Source organism: Alexandromys fortis, unplaced genomic scaffold, assembly GCF_014885135.2.
Source record: "Alexandromys fortis isolate MF-2015 unplaced genomic scaffold, M_Fortis_MF-2015_v1.1 scaffold_221, whole genome shotgun sequence".
Classification (NCBI taxonomy): domain Eukaryota; kingdom Metazoa; phylum Chordata; class Mammalia; order Rodentia; family Cricetidae; genus Alexandromys; species Alexandromys fortis.
In genome coordinates, this window is record NW_026068096.1 from 1,996,353 (window position 1) to 2,017,982 (window position 21,630).

The 21,630-nt window shown below is 51.9% G+C and overlaps 1 protein-coding gene across 1 annotated transcript; it reads right to left on the minus strand.

Moving 5' to 3' along the window:
- Positions 1-9,949: 9,949 nt before the first annotated feature.
- Fstl3 (follistatin like 3) lies at positions 9,950-15,151 on the minus strand. The gene is made up of 5 exons (XM_050123344.1): positions 15,015-15,151; positions 13,703-13,888; positions 12,524-12,739; positions 11,457-11,684; positions 9,950-11,373 (listed from the first exon to the last, which is right to left on the minus strand). Exons 1-5 carry the CDS (start codon positions 15,109-15,111, stop codon positions 11,330-11,332), a joined length of 771 nt encoding a protein of 256 aa, XP_049979301.1. The 5' UTR covers positions 15,112-15,151; the 3' UTR covers positions 9,950-11,329.
- Between the last annotated feature and the right edge of the window lie 6,479 nt (positions 15,152-21,630).

The window sequence follows — 21,630 nt, forward strand, 5'->3', positions numbered from 1 at the left end:
AGGGTCCGGTGGATTTGGCGGGTTTTTACATTGCCAGTGCTGTTAGCCAGATAGTCTGCGCTGCAAGGACTGTTCTCTGTCATGAACACCAAAGGTGCTGGAGGAGACATGTGGATGTGGTCGTGTGCCAATAAAACTTTATCAGTATTGATAGGCTATATGCTATGTGTCAAAACATTATTGACAGTCAGGTGATGAAGGTGCACACCTTTAATCCCAGCATTTAGGAGGCAGAGGCAGGTGGATCTCTGTGAGTTCGAGGACAGCCTGGTCTACAGAGTGAGTTTCAGGACAGCCAGGCCTACACAAAGAAACCCTGTCTCAAAAATACAAAATTAATTAAATCAATAACTTAATTAACAAATAACTACAAAGGAAAGAGAGAGAGAGAGAAAACCCCAGTGGGCATATGGGAGGGTTGAGATACTGGGAAACATTTCTCTCCCTCCCCAGCCCTAATACTCACAGGGTTCCCACATACCCCAGATCAAAACTGAAAACCTCCCTGCGTTTCTCAAGACTATACAGTGTTCTTGGGGGTTGCTGTGAGCTTGGCAGTTGAGGTGAACCAAGATGGTTTTACATTTCACAACTGTTCATCAAAGCAGAAGGAAATGGGGAAGCAACAGCCCCGCCCAGTGTGCAGGCTGCACCTTTCCCTTGCTTGCTCTGTGTGGTCTTGTCTCTCTGTGTAGCCCTGGCTGTCCCAGAACTCGCTCTGTAGACCAGGCTATCCTTGAACTCACAGAGCCCTGTCTTCCTCTGCCTCCTGAGTGCTCGGATTAAAGGTGCGCGCCACCAGCAGCAGCTAATTCTATTTTTGTGTGTTCTGGGTGTGCTCCTGTGTATGTGTGCCCTGTGCGTGCAGTACCCACAGAGGCCAGAAGAGGGAGTAACTAGAGTTACAGACTATTGTGAACCTCCCTGTGGGCTGGGAACTGAACTGGGTCCTCTGGAAGGAGAGCTAGCACTTCAACCGCCAAGCCACCTCTACAGCTCCTCTTTCAGACTTTTTATTTGTCAAGGTCTCACTCTAAACAGACTAGTTTAACCTGACAGAGACCCAGCTGCCAGTGTCTCCAGTCACTGAGATTAAAGGTGAGCACTGCTGACTTGGCTTTCTTTCTGTCCTTGTCCCTCTCCTCCCATCCATCTCTGTCTCAGTCTGTCTGTCTCCAGTTGCTCTCTTTTCTGTCTCTCTCCCCCTTCCTCTGTCTCACTTCTCTCTGTGCTCTGTCTGTCTCTCCTTGCCTCTGTTTGTGTCTCTCCTCTCTATGTGGGATCTCTCCCTCCACTTCCCAAACCCTGCATCTGCTGCCATCACCTTCCCCAGCCCTGCCTCTCAGTAACTGTTCCTGACCCGCTCTTCCTCCAGAGCCCATGGTGCAGAACTCCATGCTTCAACCGCAGCGTGGTAGAATGAGCCTCCTGGGGAAGAGATAGTCAAGATACCAGTGCCCTTTACCCACAGGGTGACCTTGCTGGCCCTATGCCCTCCCTTTGTGGCCTAAGCATCATTGTGTGTCCTTGGTTCATCCAGGTCAGTATGTCCCCTTCCAGGCCCAAACATTTGCATCAGCTTTGGGGGTAGGGAACCAGCCTTCTGTGTCCAACTAAGCTAGGGCATTGGTCACCAAACACGGACCAGTTCAGGTCCAGCCCACGTGTGCTCTAGACTCCTGTCTCTGAGGGAGCTTGGAGCTCCCATTTCCGTAGGGCCAGGGTAGGTCTCACTGTCTTCTCATCGGGTACTTGGAAGCTGGAGACCAGAGGATCAGGCTTCCTGTGGGAGGTGATGTATGCGGTGAATATGTTTTACTGCCATTGATTAATAAAGAAGTCACTTTTGGCCAATGACTTAACAGAGTAAAGCCAGGATGAAAGAGATATATAGAGACAGTAGGCGGAGTCAGTGAGATGCCAGGTAGCTGCCAGAGGAGAAAGATGTAAGCTGCCACTTGGAACCTCACAGGTAGTCCATGAGCCCCATGGTAAAATGTAAAATAATAGAGATGGGTTAATTTAAGAAAAAAGAGCTAGCAAATAAGAAGTTAGAGCTAATAGGCCAAGCAATGATTTAATTAATACAGTTTCTGTGTGATTATATAGAAAGCCTGGGTGGCCAGGAAACAAACGAGCAGCCTCCCCCAACAGATTGGCACACCAGCATTGGGTAAGAATTTCCATGTAAGCTGGGCGGTGGTAGCACATGCCTATAATCCCAGCACTTGGGTGGCAGAGGCAGGCGGACCCCTGTGAGTTCGAGGCCAGTCTGGTCTACAAGAGCTAGTTCCAGGACAGGCTTGATAGCTACAGTGAAACCCTGTCTCAAAAAAACAAAACAAACAAACAAACAGGGGCTGGAGAGATGGCTCAGTGGTTAAGAGCATTGCCTGCTCTTCCAAAGGTCCCAGCAACCGCATGGTAGCTCACAACCATCTGTAATGAGGTCTGGTGCCCTCTTCTGGCCTGCAGACATACACACAGACTATTGTATATATATAATAAATAAATAAATATTTAAAAAAAAGTGAATACAAGAACAGTCAGGGCTACAGCCAGAGAAACCATCTCAAAAAACCAAAAATTAATTAATTAATTAATTAAAAAACAAACAAAAAAGAATTTCCATGTAAAGTCTAAGAATTTTTTTTTAAAGGTTTCTAGACCCACAAAAGCAGGAACCAAGCACAGCTTCTTGGTAACAGCGTTTTTTCAGATAGGCTGGTTCGCCAGCACAAAGGACTCTGGCTCTTTCGGGAGGTCCGGCTAAGGAGCCTTTGAATGGGTTCTGTGAGCAGAGTGCTACAACCTGCTTAGTGGCGACATAGACCCACTGTGTGCCTGAAAATGGGGCAATGTGCATGGCTCTCAGAGGTGGCGAACGTGCCTCCCCCATGCTGGACTGGGCGGAGCAAGCAGGCAGGGCCATGGAGTTGGTCCTAGCCATGCCTGCTTAGCATTGTAAAAAAAGCGATTCTGGTCAGAAAATAATAACAGATACGCAATAAAGACAGATTCAGATGAAAAAGACCTCTGAATGGGTCCCAGTGTTGAATAGATGTGCATAGGCTTGGGAAAGAGAGGAAAAGGAGCAAAGAGAGAGTAAACTTGTAGAAAAATTAACAGAGGAAGAAGAATAAGCCACATAAAGATGGAATATACACAGAGTCCTGATTATATATATTATTGTGTTTTATTTGAATCTTTTGACTGTGAAGGAGCTAAGTACAGAGAGACATCTCATTGTAGGAGCTGCTAAGCTAAACTAACATATATACTTTAAAGGTATCTTGATTTCAAAATTTGGGTCTAAGGATATGTTGCTTTAGGAAAGGGGTTCTACTTTTGTTTCCACAGAGGATGAGAACCTGTGCATTCCTTCCAGACTAATGTGGTTTGATGGACCAAGACCCCCTGAAAAGTCACTGTGTACACCCCCAAAAATTACTTTGTCCAATGAAAAGCAGGAAGCAGTTTGGAGAGAACTACACCCAAATTCCCAAATAGTGTTTATAAATGTTTGTTTACATTTAAAGGGGGATATGCTATAGAGATTTGCATTGGTATGGATCTTGGTTTATTGATACAAATTTAGTATCAATTTTTATATATACATATATATTCCTGTTCTTGATTAAAGTATTATGTTTGTGCAGCTCATTTAAAAATGTAATGTATAATTATGAAATATAGGTTAATCGATAATCATCTATAATAGTCAAGCTTATAGCCATATTAGCTAGGTTTCCTAGATATAGAGAGATATATTTCAGTTGGATAGGTACTCTTCAAATCTTTCAGAGACCTTCAGAATATGGTATTTAAAATGTTTTAAAATATTTATTTATTTATGTATACAATATTCTGTCTGTGTGTATGCCTGAAGGCCAGAAGAGGGCACCAGACCTCTTTACAGATGGTTGTGAGCCACCATGTGGTTGCTGGGAATTGAACTCAGGACTTTTGGAAGAGCAGGCAATGCTCTTAACCACTGAGCCATCTCTCCAGCCCCTTAAAATGTTTTAAGAGTTTAAGACTTTTTATGACAAGAAGACATATCTGCTCCTGGCAGCACCAATCTACTTCAAGAGAGAGATGGGCACCAAAGAGGCTCCTTATGGAGTTTGCTTGCCATTTGGGCAAGAAACTTCCTTGCTTGAACTGCTTGACTGGACTTACAGGACCCACAGAGAAATAACTGCCGAAGCTGCCTAAGGAAGATGAGACTATCCTTCACGGTTCCTGCTTCACGAAAGAGTCAGAGGACGCAGAAGAAAGCATCCATTGGGCTTTGCCATTACAGAACAGATCTTCGGATTTCCTGCTTCGTGGGAAAGTCTGCGGGTCACTGTTGTCCTGAAGGCTGAAGATGGATGCCCCAATGGTACAGAAGAACTTTGGGTGACTGTCCAGGCAGCAAGATGTCTTTGTCAGTTCTAGAGTTTTGGAAGTTGTTTACGATGTACTTCCTGTTAACTTAGGTAATAGTATATCCTTCTGAAGTCTTTGATGGAGTTGAAGAATAGATAGTTATAATTATAGTTTTACTTAGTTATGATAAAAGATAAAGTAGATGTAAATATTGTAACTATAATTCTTGCTTAATACCTGTTTTGTTATATGTAATTTTACTATGTTAAAAAAGGGAGGTGATGTATGCGGTGAATATGTTTTACTGCCATTGGTTAATAAAGAAGCTGCTTTTGGCCAATGGCTTAACAGAGTAAAGCCAGGATGAAAGAGATATATAGACAGTAGGCGGAGTCAGTGAGATGCAAGGTAGCTGCCAGAGGAGAAAGATGTGAGCTGCCACTCGGAACCTCACCGGTAGGCCATGAGCCCCGTGGTAAAATGTAAAATAATAGCGATGGGTTAATTTAAGATATAAGAGCTAGTCAATAAGAAGTTGGAGCTAATAGGACAAGCAGTGATTTAATTAATACAGTTTCTGTGTGGTTATAGTGGGAGTCTGGGCAGCCAAGATAAACGAGCAGCCTCCCCCAACGCAAGATCATCCTCGGCCACATACTGAATTTGAGGCCAGCCTGGGGTTCATGGGGGACCTATCTAAACATTCTCTCCCGAAGGTCCCCAACATGAAGACATCCAAGCCTAGCGCATTTCCCGCTAGGTGATCTCTAGACCCCAGACCTCTGCTATATTCCCAGTTCTTCCAACAAAGTCTGGTACACAGTAGGGGTTCACTAAATACAGCAGAGTCAGCCAAACCCCGAGATCTGCTAAGGGTCAGCTTCCTCACAGACGTGAGGTTCCTGATGGGGAAACTGAGGCCAAGGGCCGAGGTGCTGACCCGGGGCTGCCTGGCGAGGGAAAGATGACCCGGTAGGAAGATGTCGGGTGAGTCTGGGCTGACAATGTGATCTTCTGGACTTTCATGAGCGTGATCTTGGGGATATGGGAGAGTTGAATCGAATTGCCTTCCCCGTTTCCCAGAAATGTCTGCTCTACGCCCTGACCACAGACCACAGCTCTCTCCCCATCCCTTCCTGTTCCTACTTTTGGGGCTGGATCGTTGATGAGGTGCCTCTTTCACCTGCAGACCTTGCCAGCAAGATGCTATCCTGCCTCAGCCATGCCCAGGATGGATGCTGGGGCTGCCTGCTGTTGGAAACCCCTTCCCAAGGTGACTCCCGGTGACTCAGGCTAGTCTAACTGCTGAACCAGGAATGGGGTGTGGGCTCCCGCAGGGATCTCAGCCATCTCAGGCACAGGCTTGTGGGCTCTGGGTTCCCTTCATGTTTTTATTTTTACATGTGCGGTTTGCTTGCATGCAGTACTTGAGGAGGCCAGGAGAGGGCGCCAGATCTCCTAGAACTGGAGTTGGATGTGAGCCACTGTGTAGGTGCTGGGAATTGAACCCCAGTCCCAAAACCAGCCAGGGGCCGGGCGGAGGTGGCGCATGCCTTTAATCCCATCACTTGGGAGGCAGAGGCAGGCGGATCTCTGTGAGTTCAGCCTGGTCTACAAGAGCTAGTTCCAGGGGGCTGGAGAGATGGCTCAGCGGTTAAGAGCATTGACTGCTCTTCCAGAGGACCCGGGTTCAATTCCCAGTACCCACATGGCAGCTCACAACTGTCTGAAAATGCAGTTCCACAAGATCTGACACCTTCACATCAACGTACATAAAATAAAGTTAAATAAACCATTAAAAAAAAGAGGGGTTTTAAATGATGGACCATTTTTCCAAGTCTCTCTTTTTTTTTTCTCTGTGTAGTTTTAGAGACTGTCCTGGAACTCACTCTGTAGACCAAGCTATCCTTGAACTCACAGAGATCCACCTGCCTCTGACTCCAAAGTGTTCAAAGTTCTGGGATTAAAGGTGTGCACTACCACCGCCTAGACTGTGGGTTTTTTTGTTTTTTTTTTTTTTTTTTTTTTTTTTTAAGACGGGGTTTCTCTGTAGCCCTGGCTTTACTGGAACTAACTCACTCACCTTGTAGACCAGGCTGGTCTTGAACTCACAGAGATCCCTCTGTCTTCCGGTACTGGGATTAAAGGCTGTGCAGCTGAGAATGACCTTGATTTCCTGACCCTTTCACCTCGACCTTTTTGAATGCTCTGTGAGCACCACCAAACCCAGTCAGGATGCCCAACCCCACCCCCACCTCTCTCCCTCTCTCTCAGGTTAGGGAAGGTCTCAACTATGTAGCCTTGGCTGTCCTGGAACTTTCCATGTGGATCGGGCTGGCTTTGAACCCACAGAGATCTATCTGCCTGTCTCTGTCTCCAGAGTGCCTCTGTTTACCCCTTTCCTCTCAGCCCAGACTCCACCCCTGCTCCTTGCCAGGGCTGGCCTCCACTGGCCCATCTCCCCATCCTGAGCGCTCACACAGCCACACCTATCCCAGGTCGCTGTGGGGCCAGGAAGTGACAAGATACTCCCAGCACTACCTGGTCTTTGCTTCAGTGGCCGTCACCACTCTGGGGGCTTTCTGCTTCACATCAGCTGTCCACTGCTTCAATGACAGGTGACATTCTGGGGCCACTAAGCAATAAACTAAAGGCCAGCAGAAGGGGGCGCTTCACTCGCTGCTGTGAATAGCAGCACCGTCTGGAAATTCCAGTTATCCGGAAGACTGGGAGACTGAGTCAGGATGATAGAAATTTGAAGTTAAAATTTACCTCTAGACTGGGAACATGTTTCAAATAAAAACAAACAAACAAATAAATAGTTGAAGTTGAATAGTAGCGCTCTCCCTAGAATCCTCCAGTAAGGGGCAGGACTGGGGGCGTGGTCAGAGTGAAGCCCGCACAGAATCCCCAGAGAGGGGCTGGGGGCGTGGTTAGAGTGGAGCCCCGCCTAGAACCCCCAGCCAACGACATCTGCCTGTTAAGGAAGAGCTGCCAGAGGGTGGCTGGCAGACCGGGACCACCTGGTTTCGGAGAACATTTCACTTTCTTGTGGGTTGGGATGAACTCTTTTCGAGAAAGGGTCTCACTGGAACTCAGAGATCCGCCTACTTCTGCCTCCCAAGTGCTGGGGTTAGAGGCGTGCGCCGCCGCCACCAACACACTTAGTATAGGAAAGGGCTCTGCCACTGGTCCATGCCTGTGCTCTTGAAAATGGCTGGCAGGATCTCGGGCTTCCGAATCCTGTCTTTCACCTCCACTGCCCAGAACCCTCCATAAATCCTGCCTCTGTCAGAATCAAAATCAAAGCCAAGAGCCCTGAGGCCCTGTTTCTCAAGGAAGTATCTCAGAACTGCCTACAGCCAAGCGGGCTCCCTGAGTGTCTTAGGATGAAAAGGAGGGAATGAGGGTTCCATCTGCCAGAGTCTGGGGGTGAGGCTCCCTAAAGTCAGCTGACATCTAGTACAGGTGGGGAAACTGAGGTAAAGGTGCAGCTACTTGGAGCAATCCCTCCCTGGAGGTCTGGTCGTTCTGCCCTCACCTCAGTGAGTGGCCGGAGACCTCGAAGAGGCTCCCAACAACTTCACAGCTAACAGGTGCCTGTTTGCACTGGGGACTCTGGGAGGTTCCTGAAGGCAGAAGTCTTATCTGAGGCCCCAGACTGAATGGGAAGATACCCCCCAGTTCAGGAGCCCGGCGGGGGTGGGGCTGGAATGGTGGGCCAGGAGCCTTCACCCCGAGGACATGGGGGAAGCTGAGAGGTAGGGTGGGGATGCCTGAAGAGGGGGCAAGGGTCCTGATGGTGGGTGGAGCACAACTTCTACTGATTATTTATCTACTTATTGATTGATTTTTGTTTCTCTGTATAGCTTCAGAGCCTGTTCTGGACTCTGTAGATGGGTCAGGTTGGCCTTGAACTAACAGAGATCCACCTGTCTCTGCCGTCTGAGTGCTGGGATTGAAGGAGTGCGCCTCATTTCCCGGACTGCTACTGATTCTTGACAGGGCCTGCACCTCGGTGTCCCTGAGGGGACACTAAAGGAGGAGGGGGTGCAACTGGACGCAGCACTCCTCCCCCAGCTCCTGGGCCCTGCTGTGAGGCTATTGTGATTGCCGGAGAGGTGCCAGGCCACGCTGCCTTGTATCCTGCTGGGGCCCCTGCCAGGGCTGATGGAACTGAGTGTCTGCAACAGCTCCCCGGGGGGGCCAGCTGAACTCTGCCATGCTCTGTACCCACAGTGGGGACCGTCAGTGGTGTGGTTTGTTTCTATGATGGCTTGTTGTGTGAGGGAACTGAGGCCACAAGAGGGGTCAGGATGGACAAGGCCACCTCTGAGGACTGAGTCCCCCAGGAGAAAGGAGCCCCAGGAAGGGGAGTGGTGGGGCTGAGAGACACACAGATTTCTGCAGGCCGTGTCCTGGGACTGCAGGCATAAACACGCCCAGCAGGGGGCAGAAACAGCCACGCTCTCAGCAGCTTGGCTCCTAAAAGATGATTCTACACTATGTTGGGGATTTTCAAAGAAAAGAGAGCCTGGGAGCTGAGATTTAACAGAAACTTCAGTTGTTTCGGGAGACACGTCAGAGGGCTGGGGTACACTGCTAAGCAGGCTGTGTATTGCTCAAAAAACCAGACCTGTCTGTGTATAAGAGACTCCTTTGGGGGACACCTAACTCCAACCTTTTTTCTCACTCCATGCAGACTCTGGGGGACCCTTCTTGGTCTGTGGGAGCCGGGCCCGTGGCCTTGTCTCCTCCTCAGGTCGCCGGATGTCTATACTCAGGTGTTTGCGTTGGTGGCCTGGAATATGTTTCTGAGATGTTGTGAGGGATGTTGGCCTCTCAGCTCCCACTGGAGCGGAGATGAATGGCTCAGAGCTGGCTGGAGAGTCTTGGGAACTGAGGGCTTGGGCTAAAGCATCCACACTAAAGGAACAGTGGCACTGAAGGCTGGCAGGACACGAGACACATGGCCTGATGTGTGCCGAGACCCTTCCACAGCCCCTGTGTTCATCATCCCACACCATAGGTCCCCTTGCCGGTGGCTCCTGGGCCTCTGTGCGTTCTCTGTTCACTATGGACGGCAGTCTAACCCCACTAACACATCGACAGGGGACTAATATATATAGTGATGACAAAAATAAAAATGGTAGCCGGGCAGTGGTGGCGCACGCCTTTAATCCCAGCACTGGGGAGGCAGAGGCAGACGGATCTCTGTGAGTTCGAGACCAGCCTGGTCTACAAGAGCTAGTTCCGGGACAGGCTCCAAAACCACAGAGAAGCCCTGTCTTGAAAAACCAAAAATAAAAATGGTATCACTCTATCCCTGAAATCGAAGATCAGCCTGGCCTCCTATGCTAAAGTTGCCTCAACACAGCAATCATTGTATCCATCTTCGCTCCTGAGCCATCTTGTCCCTGTACCTCTAAGACCCAGAAGGGCCCACTTCTTCTCCCTCCCCTCCACTTGCTCCGTGCTCCTCAGGAACCCACGAGCACACACCATATCTTTGGAAGCTTTCAGGTGGTCCCATGCTCTATCCTAGTCTCCAGGCTCAGAGAGAAAAGGCAGGTGGTCCTGGTCACCATAGTGGTTTTATTGTCTTTATTTCTTTGGTGAGGCAGAACCCCAGGGTGGGAGAGGCTGCCTCGGCTACCTGCTAAGGACACTTTTTGGGATACTGCAAGAAAGGCCCAGCTGAGGACTTGAAGGAGGATAATAGAAAAGACCCTGGGAAATCCTTTCCCCCACATGGAGGGCTCTGTATGCTCCTATGATTCTCTGTATGATTGAACATTTTGTCTTTCTTTTTAAAGTTTTTATTTATTTTTTTTTTGAGACAGGGTTTCTCTGTGTAACAGCCCTGGCTGTCCTTGAACTCAGAGATCTGCCTGCCTCTGCCCCCCAAGAGCTGGGATTAAAGGCGTGTAAAAATATGGGCCTGTATAATATGGCCCTACAACCACCCAACCTTTTTTTTTTTTTTTTGATTTTCGAGACAGGGTTTCTCAGTAGCTTTTTGGTTCCTGTCCTGGAACTAGCTCTTGTAGACCAGCTGGCCTCGAACTCAGAGATCCACCTGCCTCTGCCCCCGAGTGCTGGGATTAAAGGCGTGTGCCACCACCACCCGGCCCACCCAACCCTTTTTAAGTTTTTTAGAGATATAAGGTTTCAGGCTGGCCTTGAACTCATTGTGCAACCAAGGCTGGCCCTGTACTCCTGATCCTCCCGCCACTATCTTCCAAGTGCTGGGGTGACAGGCATGTGCCCCCGTGTCTGTTTTACGTGGTGCTGGAGATGAAGGCCAGGCCTGGTGGAAGCTGGGAAAGCACTGTAGCTGCTGAGCTACAGCTCTCCATTCTTCGTGGTCCCCTTCAAGGCACATGTGTAACTCTGAGTGGCAGCTGTCAGAGGGAAGGGTCATGCCCCAAGCAGCACCAGGCTGATGTGCAGGGCGGTAGGCACTAGAGTGACTCTGAAGTGCTCAGGGCACAGTGAGCCCTGGCAGCCACTGGCTACCCTGGCCTGTCAGTCAGCCATGGCCCGATGCTCCCACTAGGTCCCTCATTAAGTGGAGCGAATAGGGAAGAACCCAGGGTTTCTCTGGGCTGAGGCCGAGAGGCCCTGTGTGAACCGCAGTTGAGGCGGACACACTACCACTGACCGTGCCCTGAGACTCAGCTCCAGTCTGAAAAAAGCAGGCAGAGAGATCAAGCAGGGGTCTCCGTGAAGCTGCCCTCCTTGGGATCCTAACTTGGTCCTAGTCCTGGTGATGGCACATACAACTCTTATAGAACCTCCCTTCCGTCCTTGTGATACATGCTCAGGATCCTAGGGGACCCCAAGTGCTTTCAGGCCAGGTTTGGGGAATGTCCGCGTGACATAAATTAGAATCTTTTCTGTGACAATAAATAAAATCGGGACAGCCTCAAATCCCAGGCCCAGCTGCTGCAGCTCACAGGAAGTTCTCTTCCTCCTCTGGTGGTACTTTGGGGGCACCTGCAGGAGTGGAGGAAACGGACGAGAGTGAGCGCACGTGCTATCCCTTGGTGGACCAACGCCCAGACCCACACGAGTATCACCTGTGCAGATGCCTGGGTGGCGAACGCCAATGGAGCGACCCCGGAAGCAGGTGGCCTGGCGCAGGTGACACGAGGAGATATAGGTAACGTTGTAGTTGCCACAGAGTTCCTGGCCGGGGCTGGAAGGCACCGGGCAGGGGGCAGAACGACACACCACACAGTGAGCGCTGCCGGTCTGGTCCACAAGGCATGAATGGGGGCGTGGGCACACTACGTGAGCACAGGACTCTGTGGGCCGAGAGAGGGTGGGTCAGGTCCTGGATGGTGTTTCCTCCCAATGAGTCCAGCTACCCTTAGACTAGGACTCCTCTAAAAAGCCCCATTCCTAGGACCCAAAGGTACCGCCATTCTTCAAGCCCGGCCCTGGAACGCCAGCTCCGACTTCGGGCAAGACGCCGCCCGAGAGGGCAACCCCCACCCTAAAACGCGAGCCCGGCTCACCTCCGTCAGAGACAAGCCCCGCCCCCAGGACAACGCCCCGTTCGGCCAAGCTCCACCCACGTTCCCCCTCCACGTCCATCCCGAGCCTCTTTCCCGGGTGCGCAGCGTCTCCCTCCCGCGACAGCACTTGTGAGGGCACGCTGGCCCGCAGGGCTGTGGAATGCTACGTGCTGCCGCGCGCAGCCCTGCCCCCGGACACGCCCGAGAGTCGCAGTTATCCCGGGGCTCGGGCTCAAACTCTGAAGCCCGTCAGGCGGCTTTGACACCCACCTGACCTGACCCTCAGGCCCCTCCGTAGAAGGCGGCCGTCGTGGCCACGCCTCTACAGAGCCCATTCACCAACATTTGCCCCCCACCCCGTACGGGTCACGCCCCTCAAGGCCCTGCCCGGAGCAGCCTAAGCCCCACCCATTTCAGACCATGCCCTTAAGTAGGCCCAGCGCTCCCCAAGCGCCTCTGCTCCAGGCTCCGCCCCTGCTTGGTCACACCTCCCTTAGTCCCCGCCCCTCAGCCGCCCGACTCCACCCTCGGCACGCACTACCTCCCCGTCTTATCTCCCTAAGCCCCGCCCCCAGACCCCGCTTTCATCTTCTATGGCCCCGCCCCTCCACGACCGTGGCCCTTACTTTGGCAGCGGCCTCGGTACATGACCCGCAGGTCCGGGTGTCCACGGCAGCGCGTCACGCGCAACTCGCACTCGTCTCGGTAGGTGGCGCCATCAGAGCCGCAGACCTGCAAGCCCGTGGGAAGCCCCTCGCAGTCGGGTGCGCACTCGCAGTGTGGACGGCCCCCCACCATGTGGCACGCCTTGCCGGGGCCACACTCCACGCCGTCGCAGGAATCTAGGGACACAGAACGTGCACAGGTGTGGTTCACCTTAGCGCACAACGGCTGAGTGCCTGAGCCTAGAGGGTTCCCACTAGGGCTTGGGGGAGGGGTTCCCACTAGGGCTTGGGGGAGGGGTTCACCCTGCACATCCTCATGTCTCAGGTGGAAAAACTGAGGCTCGCCTACACAAAGTCTTCGTGTTGGGGTTTCCACCTTGCCCCACACAAGACTTTATTTTGAGACAGCACCTCCCATAGCCTAGGCTGGCCTTGAACTCCTAATCCTCCTGCCTCCTACTTCCCAAGTGCTGGGAATCTGGGCCTGCACCACCACTCCTGTCCATGTGTTCCTTTTTTACCATTTTACAGATGGGAAAACTGAGGCTGTTATGGACCCCAACACATCCTAGCTTGAGAACATGATAGACTCGTGGACACCCTTCCCTCTCCCAGTTCAGTTGCTTTGTGGGTCTGGAGAGCAGACCTTGAACTCTCCGGAGGGAGCCACATCACAGGGCCCACCCACGAACCGGGAACTGACCCTCAGCCAACTTCAGGAAACCAAGGGACTAAAGGGGAGGGGCAAATTCCCCTCTGCAGGACCCAAGGAAGCAGGAGGCAACCCATAGGCCCTTGGGCCCAGGCCTGGCCGTTCTGGGTGTGTGTCCTCTTCCCAGAAGCTAGGGGTGGGGTCTGGAGGAAGGGTGTGTGGCAGTGGGCTTGGGACACAGCCAGGGTGATGTGACATTAATCCTATCCCAGAGGCCAGTGGGGGTCTGCAGCCTCAACTCCTGGCTAAGCTGCCTGTGGCAGCCGGCCTTCCTAGAGACTAGAGACGGTGTGCTCTTCCTTGTGGGCTCCACCCAGCAAACTCCTAATCGTCTCCCAAAACCCTCCATCTAATGTCCATTCTCTCCAAGTCCGTCCCCAGCACTATCCCCAGGCCCACAGAGAGACCGTCAGGACCCCACCCCTCACCTTTGCAAGGCAGGCAGTGCACCAGGCCCAGGAAGCCCAGCAGGCTGATTTTATTCCCCGGGTGGGTGAAGTTGGACCAGGCTGTGTTGATGTTGCTGGAGGCGCAACACTCCTCCCGACTGACTTCTGTCTTCAACACCAGGCTGCAGGTGGCCTCTCTGCCCTGCTGGAGCCAGCACACACCACCTATGTGGAAATGGAGGAGGAGGGAGACTCCAGACCTCACCTCTACCTATGAATTATTCTGTGCTGGCAAACCAACCCCCCATACTCCAGGTCTAATGCCCCCTCCAACTGAGAGGTGCCCATTGCTATCGTGGATATCCCGCCCCAACACAGGAGAAAGGCACAGAAAGCCACAGTTATGGTCCTGACTCTGCTCTGTGGGGAGCCCTCTTCCTCTGAGTCGCACCCCAGTGCTCCACCACCAGCTCCTGCCCAGCCTCCGGCCTGAGAACTGGCACCCTGCCCAGCCCCTTCAAATGCCAGGCACTCGGCATGTGAGGGTCTGTGGGCCTGCACTGGCTTCCCGCCTCTGCCCTGTCTAGACAGTGACCAGGGCAGCCGAGCCCCCGGCCTGCAGCCCCCCCTCGCCTGACCCGCCTCTTACTCACTCCAACTGGGGAACATTCCCTCTGCGTGAGCTCACTCCCCTGGGATGGGACGGGGGACGCGGCCCTAGGGGAGGGGGCTCGGCTCCCCTGGAGGCCAGCAACCCTGCAGGGCGGGGTGGAGGCTGGAACGCAGAACCCTCGGCTTTCTTCACCCTTAAATGGGGACAGCTGCATCCCCTCATCCGTGCTCAGGACACACTACCGACCGCCTTCCTCCAACTGGGCCCCAGCACCTCAGCAAACACTTTTCAAAAGAGGGAAACTGAGGCTAGAGCTCTCCCAGCCAGATGCAGGTACACCATTCCAACAGAGACGGTTCATCTAGGGGATCCTGAAACCCTCCACCCAGATGGCATTAGCAGGTCCAGCCACCCAGAGATGTCTCTCTAAAAGAGATGTCTCTCTAAAGGAGCCACCCACAGTGTCACTTACAAGGTTCATGACCCTAAGCCTCAGTTTACCCATCCTGAGAACGGGGATGGAAAAAGTACCCACAACTTTGGGTTCTGTAGTCTCATGGGAAAGCAGGTAAACAGTGAGAGCTTAATAAATAAATGTCAGTCCTCTCTTGAGGCTGGAGACGTGGAGCACCCCACTCGCCTACCCAACCAGAGCGCACCCCCAGACATCCCCCTGCCGCATTCCGCAGGCCACGTGGGTGGCCCACTCTCCCGCCCCTTCCGCCCAGCCCCACTCACCGGGCGCGGAATCCCCCGAGCCCATCACGGCACCCACGGATCCCACCGCCCAGACCAGGGCTCCCCAAAGCAGCGGCCACAGTGCCCCAGGACACATGGCGAGTGTGGAGCAGCGGGGACTCTGTGAGTGCGGGCGCCTCGGCCTATAAAAGCCCAAGGCGGGCGGGGCCGGCGGCGGGCGGGGCGGGGCGCGGCGGGACGGACGTGTCCCCTAGGCGCAGGGCCCGGGCCTGCGCGGGGGTGGCCGCCGGGGGCAGGCCCTGTCCCATCTGGGAACCAGACAGTTGTCTAGAAAGAACAGTCCACAGTGGGGTCAGGTCACAAACTGCGGCCCGGGGGGCATGTTCTGGGAGTTGACTAAGGTGGACACCTCCAGGTGCCTTTGGGGTCTCCACCTGGAGAGTGTCTGGAAGTTCGGGCTGGGCACCTCTGGTCAGACCTTCACACTGACAAGCCCCAAGGAGGCAAAGGGTGTCCCTGAGCTGTTCCCAGCCGTTTAAAGGCTCATACCTCTCATTCTAGCCGTTGGGAGGCTGAAGCAGGAGGATTGCTGCGAGTTCCAGACCAGCTGAGGCTTCAGAGTGAGTCAAACACGAGTCGAGGTCATCAGTAGCTAACTCGGTGGGCAGAGGGCTTGCCCAGCATGCACGAACCCTGGATTCCGTGGACACGATGGCGCACACCTGCCTTTCCACCTCGCAAGCTGACCACCAGGCTGGAGGATTAAGGTCAGAAGGAACTTCATTCCAGTCTGGGCGACCTGAGATTCTCAAAAAGAACAAAACCCAGGGGTTAGAAGATGCGTTCAGAAGTTAAGACTGATTGCCATACAAACAGGAAGACCTGTTCAAAAACTCCAGCACCTGTGAGAGACCGTAAGCCCAGGACTGTGGGCACCGGAGACCGGAGGGCTCGGCTGGGCTCACTGACTACAACTTCGGCGGGAGAGTCTGTGTGGAAGGGGTAAGGCCAAGAGCGCTAGAGCAGAACACCTCATGTCCTCTGGCCTGGGTGGGTGCATTCGTGCATCTGGACCCCCACACCCCTCAGACAGACATCATCAGGCACAGAGGCACACCCTAAAATTCCAGCACTTAGGAGGGTCACAAGTTCAAGTCCAAACCGGTCTACCTAGAGAGTCCAGGGCAGGAAGACCCTATGTCAAAGCAGTCAGGACGGTGGGTGCCTGTGATCCCAGCACTCAGGAGGCAGGGGCAGGCAGATCTCTGAGTTTGAGGACAGCCTGGTCTGCAGAGTGAGTTCCAGGGCATGGCGAGACCCTGCCTCAGAATAAGCACAGCAGAAAGGTGGCTCAAAGGGTAAGGTGCTTGCAGCCAAGCCTGACAACCTGAGTCCCATCCTCAGGACAGACACTCATGGCAGGAGACCTGCTTCCTTCAAGGTGTCCTCTGACCCCTACACCTAGCTGTAGCACACATATACAAAACAAATGTGTTGAGAAGGAGTGGGAGACTGCCTCCTCCTCCTCCCAGGTACAACCCCTGGATTCTGGCATAGGTAGAACATAGGTGCCATGGATTCCCACAGTCCCTAAGGGTAACTGTTACCTCCTATCTGAGGGCCAAAGTAGCCAGGTCACTCTTCCTTGAAATGTCCTGGCGTCCTATGGAGTCGCTCGCTTGTGGAGTTGAGATGATTAGTGGACACGCCGTGGTGTTGGGGAATCCCAACGAGCAAGGCTGATCTAGAACCATCCTCACCCAGCTCATGGTTTAGACAAGAAAACACACAGATGAGGACTTGCAGTTAAGAGCACTGACTGCTCTTCTAGAAAACTGGGATTTGGTCCCCAGCACTCACATGGAGACTTACAACTGTCTGTAACTCCAGTTCCAGAAGATCTGACACCCTCTTCTGGCTTCTTCAGGTACTGCACACACATGGTGCATAGGCATGGCAAGTGAAGCACCCATTCACATAAAATAAATATACTTGAAAAATACACAGATAAATCAATCTAGAACTAGAAAATACAGAGGGTACTATAGGAAGCACTGGGTTTCCTGAGATCACCCCCATCCTAACATCTACTCCAGACCCCTTCAGGTGACTTCTTCCCCCCAATTCTTGGCATCCTGAAGCTCCAGCGGATCCACTGGCTGTGGAAGGCATCCTTTTTCTCACCATAGCTGTCCTGTGCCAGTGAGGAGGGATCCTGACCTGGCTCTGGCCCCTGTAAGTCCCCCAAGGGTGTTCCTAGGTTGGAGTGGGGCACGGGACCCTATGTTCTCACCAAGAGTTTGCAGGAGGGAGTGGAGGGGGTGGACAGCACTGACCTTGGCCAAGGCCTGACCCGTCATGCTGGACAGCTGTGGCCTCGCCTGGGTGAATCAAAGGACCATTGTGTGGTTGGCACAGGTTCAGGGCCCCTCTCTGTCCTGCTCCCACATACTGGAAATCCACGGGTTCCCCAGGGACACCCTTGGCACAAGTGTCCCCAGCTCAGCCTTCTCTTCGGCTGCCCACTTCCTACTGACTCACGCCCCATGATCTCTGCTCAGCTTCCTAGGTTTCTCTCTCACCCAGACCCAGGAGCACAGAGGAAATGACAGGCTCACGACCCCGCGGCCCCTGACAGCTAGAAAAGCCTGGAGGGTGAAGCCATGCTTGAGAGCAACAGAAGAGGTCACGGCCAGCTGAGGAGAGATTTGTGTGTACGTGTTTGTGTGCATGGCGGCCAGAGGCCAGGGCCCCTCCTTATATTTTGAAATGGGGGGTCTTGGGGACACTGGAAGTTAAGTCACTAATTCAGCTAGACTGGTTGGCCAGAGAGACCCAGGGGTCCTCCTGTGTCTACCTCTCCAGTTCTGGGTTATATCCACACACCCAGCTGTGTCCACGGGTGCCAAGGATCTCAACTCAGAACCCCATGGTTGTGTGCCAAGTGCTCTGCCCTTCAGCCACATCCCAACCCTCATTTCTTTTTGACAAAATGTCTGGCTCTGTAGCTCAGACTGGTCTGGGCTCCAGATCATTCTCTACAGCTAAGCACAAAGGAAGGATCTGTTGGGCTGGAGTCTGAATGATGTGCCCGGAGGCACCCAGGACGACTGGAGTGGGGCAGACAGGGCTCTAAGCCAGAGCCTGGGGATCTGTCCCTATCTCTACTTACAAGAAGCTGTCCAGCTAAGGACCCTCCAAGTCTTGAGTGCGATGTCGTGATGCCACACACGCATCCATTCCAGGCTGAGGCAGGAGGATGACAAGCTTTGGCTAGTCCTGGCTGCAGGGAAAGACAGGGCCAGTCAAGTGTGGTGGCACACACCTTTAATCTGTGATTTCAAGGCCAGCCTGGTCTACTAGACTGGTTCAGGCTAGCCAGAAAACAATGAAATTTAGAAACCCAAACAGACAGAGTCACAGCTCTAGCTCCGGGTGTTGGAGTGGCAGAAGTCCTGGGCTCCACCCCCATACCTGAGAGACCAGTACTCACAAAGGGGAAGCCAACTGCTCTCCCTCCACTGGGGAAGACTCTGGGAGGCCAAGGTCATTCAACACTATATTTTTTTAAATTAGTATTTATTGAGCTCTACATTTTGCTCTGATCCCCTCGCTGCCTCTCCCCTCCCCCTTTCAATTCTCCCCCAAGGTCCCCATGCTCCCAATTTACTCAGGAGATCTTGTTTTTTTCTACTCTCTACTTACCATGTAGATTAGATGTAAGTCTCTTTTAGTGTCCACATTGTTGTCTAAATTCTCTGAGATTGTGGTTTGTAGGCTGGCTTTCTTTGCTTTATGTTTAAAAACCACCTATGAGTTAGTACATGTGATAATTGTCTTTCTGTGCCTGGGTCATCTCACTCAAAATAATGTTTTCTAGCTCCATCAATTTTATTGCAAAATTCAATGTTATTTTTTCCTGCTGTGTAGTACTCCATTGTGTAAATGTACCACATTTTCCTTATCCATTCTTCGGTCGAGGGGGATTTAGGTTGTTTCCAGGTTCTGGCTATGACAAACAAAGCTGCTATGAACATAGTTGAGCACATGTCCTTGTGGCACAATTGAGCATCCTTTGGATATATACCCATAAGTGGTATTACTGGGTCTTGAGGAAGGTTGTTTCCTAATTTTCTGAGAAATCGCCACACTGACATCCAAAGGGGCTGTACCAGCTTGCATTCAGCATAAGTTGTCATCAGTGTTTTTGATCTTGGCCATTCTTTCAGGTGTTAGATGGAATCTCAGAGTTGTTTTGATTTGCATTTCTCTGATGACTAAGGATGTTGAACATTTCCTTAAGCATCTTTCAGCCATTTTGTATTCCTCTGTTGAGAGTTCTCTGTTTAGGTCTGGACTCCATTTTTTTTATTGGATTATGTGATCTTTTGGTGTCCAATTTCTTGAGTTCTTTGTATATTTTGTCTGTCTCATGTGGGGTTAGTGAAGATCTTTTCCAATTCTGTAGGCTGTCAATTTGTCTTGTTGACCGTGTCCTTTGCTTTACAGAAGCTTTTCAGTTTCAGGAGGTCCCATTTATTAATTGTTTTTCTCAGTGTCTGTGTTGCTGGGGTTATATTTAGGAAGTGGTTCCCTGTGCCAATGTGTTCAAGTGTACTTCCCACTTTCTTTTCTATAAGGTTCAGTGTGGCTGGCTTTATGCTGAGGTCTTTGATCCATTTGAACTTGGGTTTTGTGCATGGTGACAGATATGGGTCTGTTTTCACTCTTCTATACCAACACTACTCTTTGAGTTCAAGGCCAGCCTAGGCTACAGGAGACCAGCACCCATGTTTTCATTTTTAGACTGGACCTGGTCCCCTCCTGTCTAACTTGCTGGATTGGAAGGCTGAGCCTACAGCTGCAGGCCGCTACTGCCATGGCCAGAAAGAAACCAGCCAGGCAAGATGCAGAGCCAGTGGGGGCCATCAGCACTTGCTATGGCAAAACAAGTCCTGGGTTTAGCCATGCCTGAACTCCTTCCCTGTAAGTTGAAGTCAGTATATGGAAAGTTTTTGCAGCATTCCAAAGGATTGCTTTGCATTTCATTCAAATGGAGTCTTGAGGGCACAAAGTGGTAGGTTCTTAGGACTCCAGACAGTCACTTCCTGTGCTTGCTTCAGCTTCCAGGATGTGGGGTGTAGCTCTGCAGGACATTCTAGGCCCGCACTCTGGAGACGAGAGCTCGAGGCCTCCCCTCCAGGGAAGAAGTGATGCTCAGAACCAAGTGCAGCCTGAAGACTCCACAGTGACTCTCTGGCTCCATACCACCCATGGCTTCCTATAGCCATAGGATACATCCAGGTCCAACCACCCAAGTCCAGGTCCTTCCTGTTTGCATCTTCATGTCAGCCCTTCCCCATAGCAACTCTCCCCTGCTATAAGGAATCCAATCTTAAAACAAAAAGGTTTATTTTAAATTATCTGTATATGTCAATCTGTGGGTAGGTATATTACATATGCACATGGACACCCAAAAAGGCCAGAAGAGGACGCCAGAACTTCTGAAGCAGGAGTTACAGGCAGCTGTGAGCTGCCACACGTGAGTTCTGGGAACTGAACTCCAGTCCTCTGTAAAAACTATATACATGTGTTGTTAATCAGAGCCATCTCTCCAGCCCAAGGGATTCAAGCAGCCAGGGCTGTGACCTTGGTGACAATGGTGAGTCTGAGTTAGCTGAAATGGGTCACAGTGTCGTCAGTCACTCCCCGGAGATGGAGTGAAGGTCCAGCCTGCAGTGTCTGCACCAGTGTGCTCTTCTGTTTGCTACAGCAACAAAGCGGGGAGCTGTGTTTCCCATTCTATTCTCTGGCAGTTCTGAGGACAAATCCCAAAGTTCTGCTGTACTGAATCCAGTTTGTCTGGACTCTTTTTTTGGGGGGGGGGGGCTCTTAGAGTGATTTCTACCACATTTACTTGTGTGTGTGTGTACGTGGGTGCATATGTCAAAGTGCGTGTGTTTGTAGAGGACAGAGAACAACCTGGATCCCTCTTTTCACCAAGGAGATTCTGGATATTGAACTCAGGCCATGAGGTTGGTAGCCCTTAACCCAAAGAACCATTTTACTGGCCTTAATTTTGGCATCTTTTTGTTTTTCCAGCAAGGAGGATTGCGGCCATATAAATGGACGTGCCCTCAGCGCCTCATGGGGAATTCTAGGCGGGGCTCCACCCCGACCATGCCCCCAGCCCTCACTAGGGAGTCTATGCATGGCTTCACCCCGGATGGCCAAGCATCCAGACCTTCATCTTGAATTCTAGGCAGGTGCTCCACCCCTAACCAGCGGCCCCTAGATCCTCACTGGTGTTTCTGGGAGACGGGACCCTCTAAACCATGCCCTTGGCTCTTTGGCTTTATTTTAACACATGGTTTCACTAAGTTGCCCAGGTTGGACTAGAGCTCATTCTGTAGCCCAGACTGGCCTTGAACTTGTGACGCTCCTGAGTCACTGTCTCCTGGAGCTAGGATGACTTGTCCTCTGAATACAGTAAATGAACAGGAACCTCCAGAGTTCATCTCAAAGGCACTGTTGCTTAATGGGGTGGGGTGTTGAGCAGCTGAGCTGTGTGCTGAGCCTACAGCCAGAGGCTAAGGAGAGCTGGGTGAGGAGTTAGAGCACAGGGAGCTGGGTGAGGAGTTAGAGCACAGGGAGC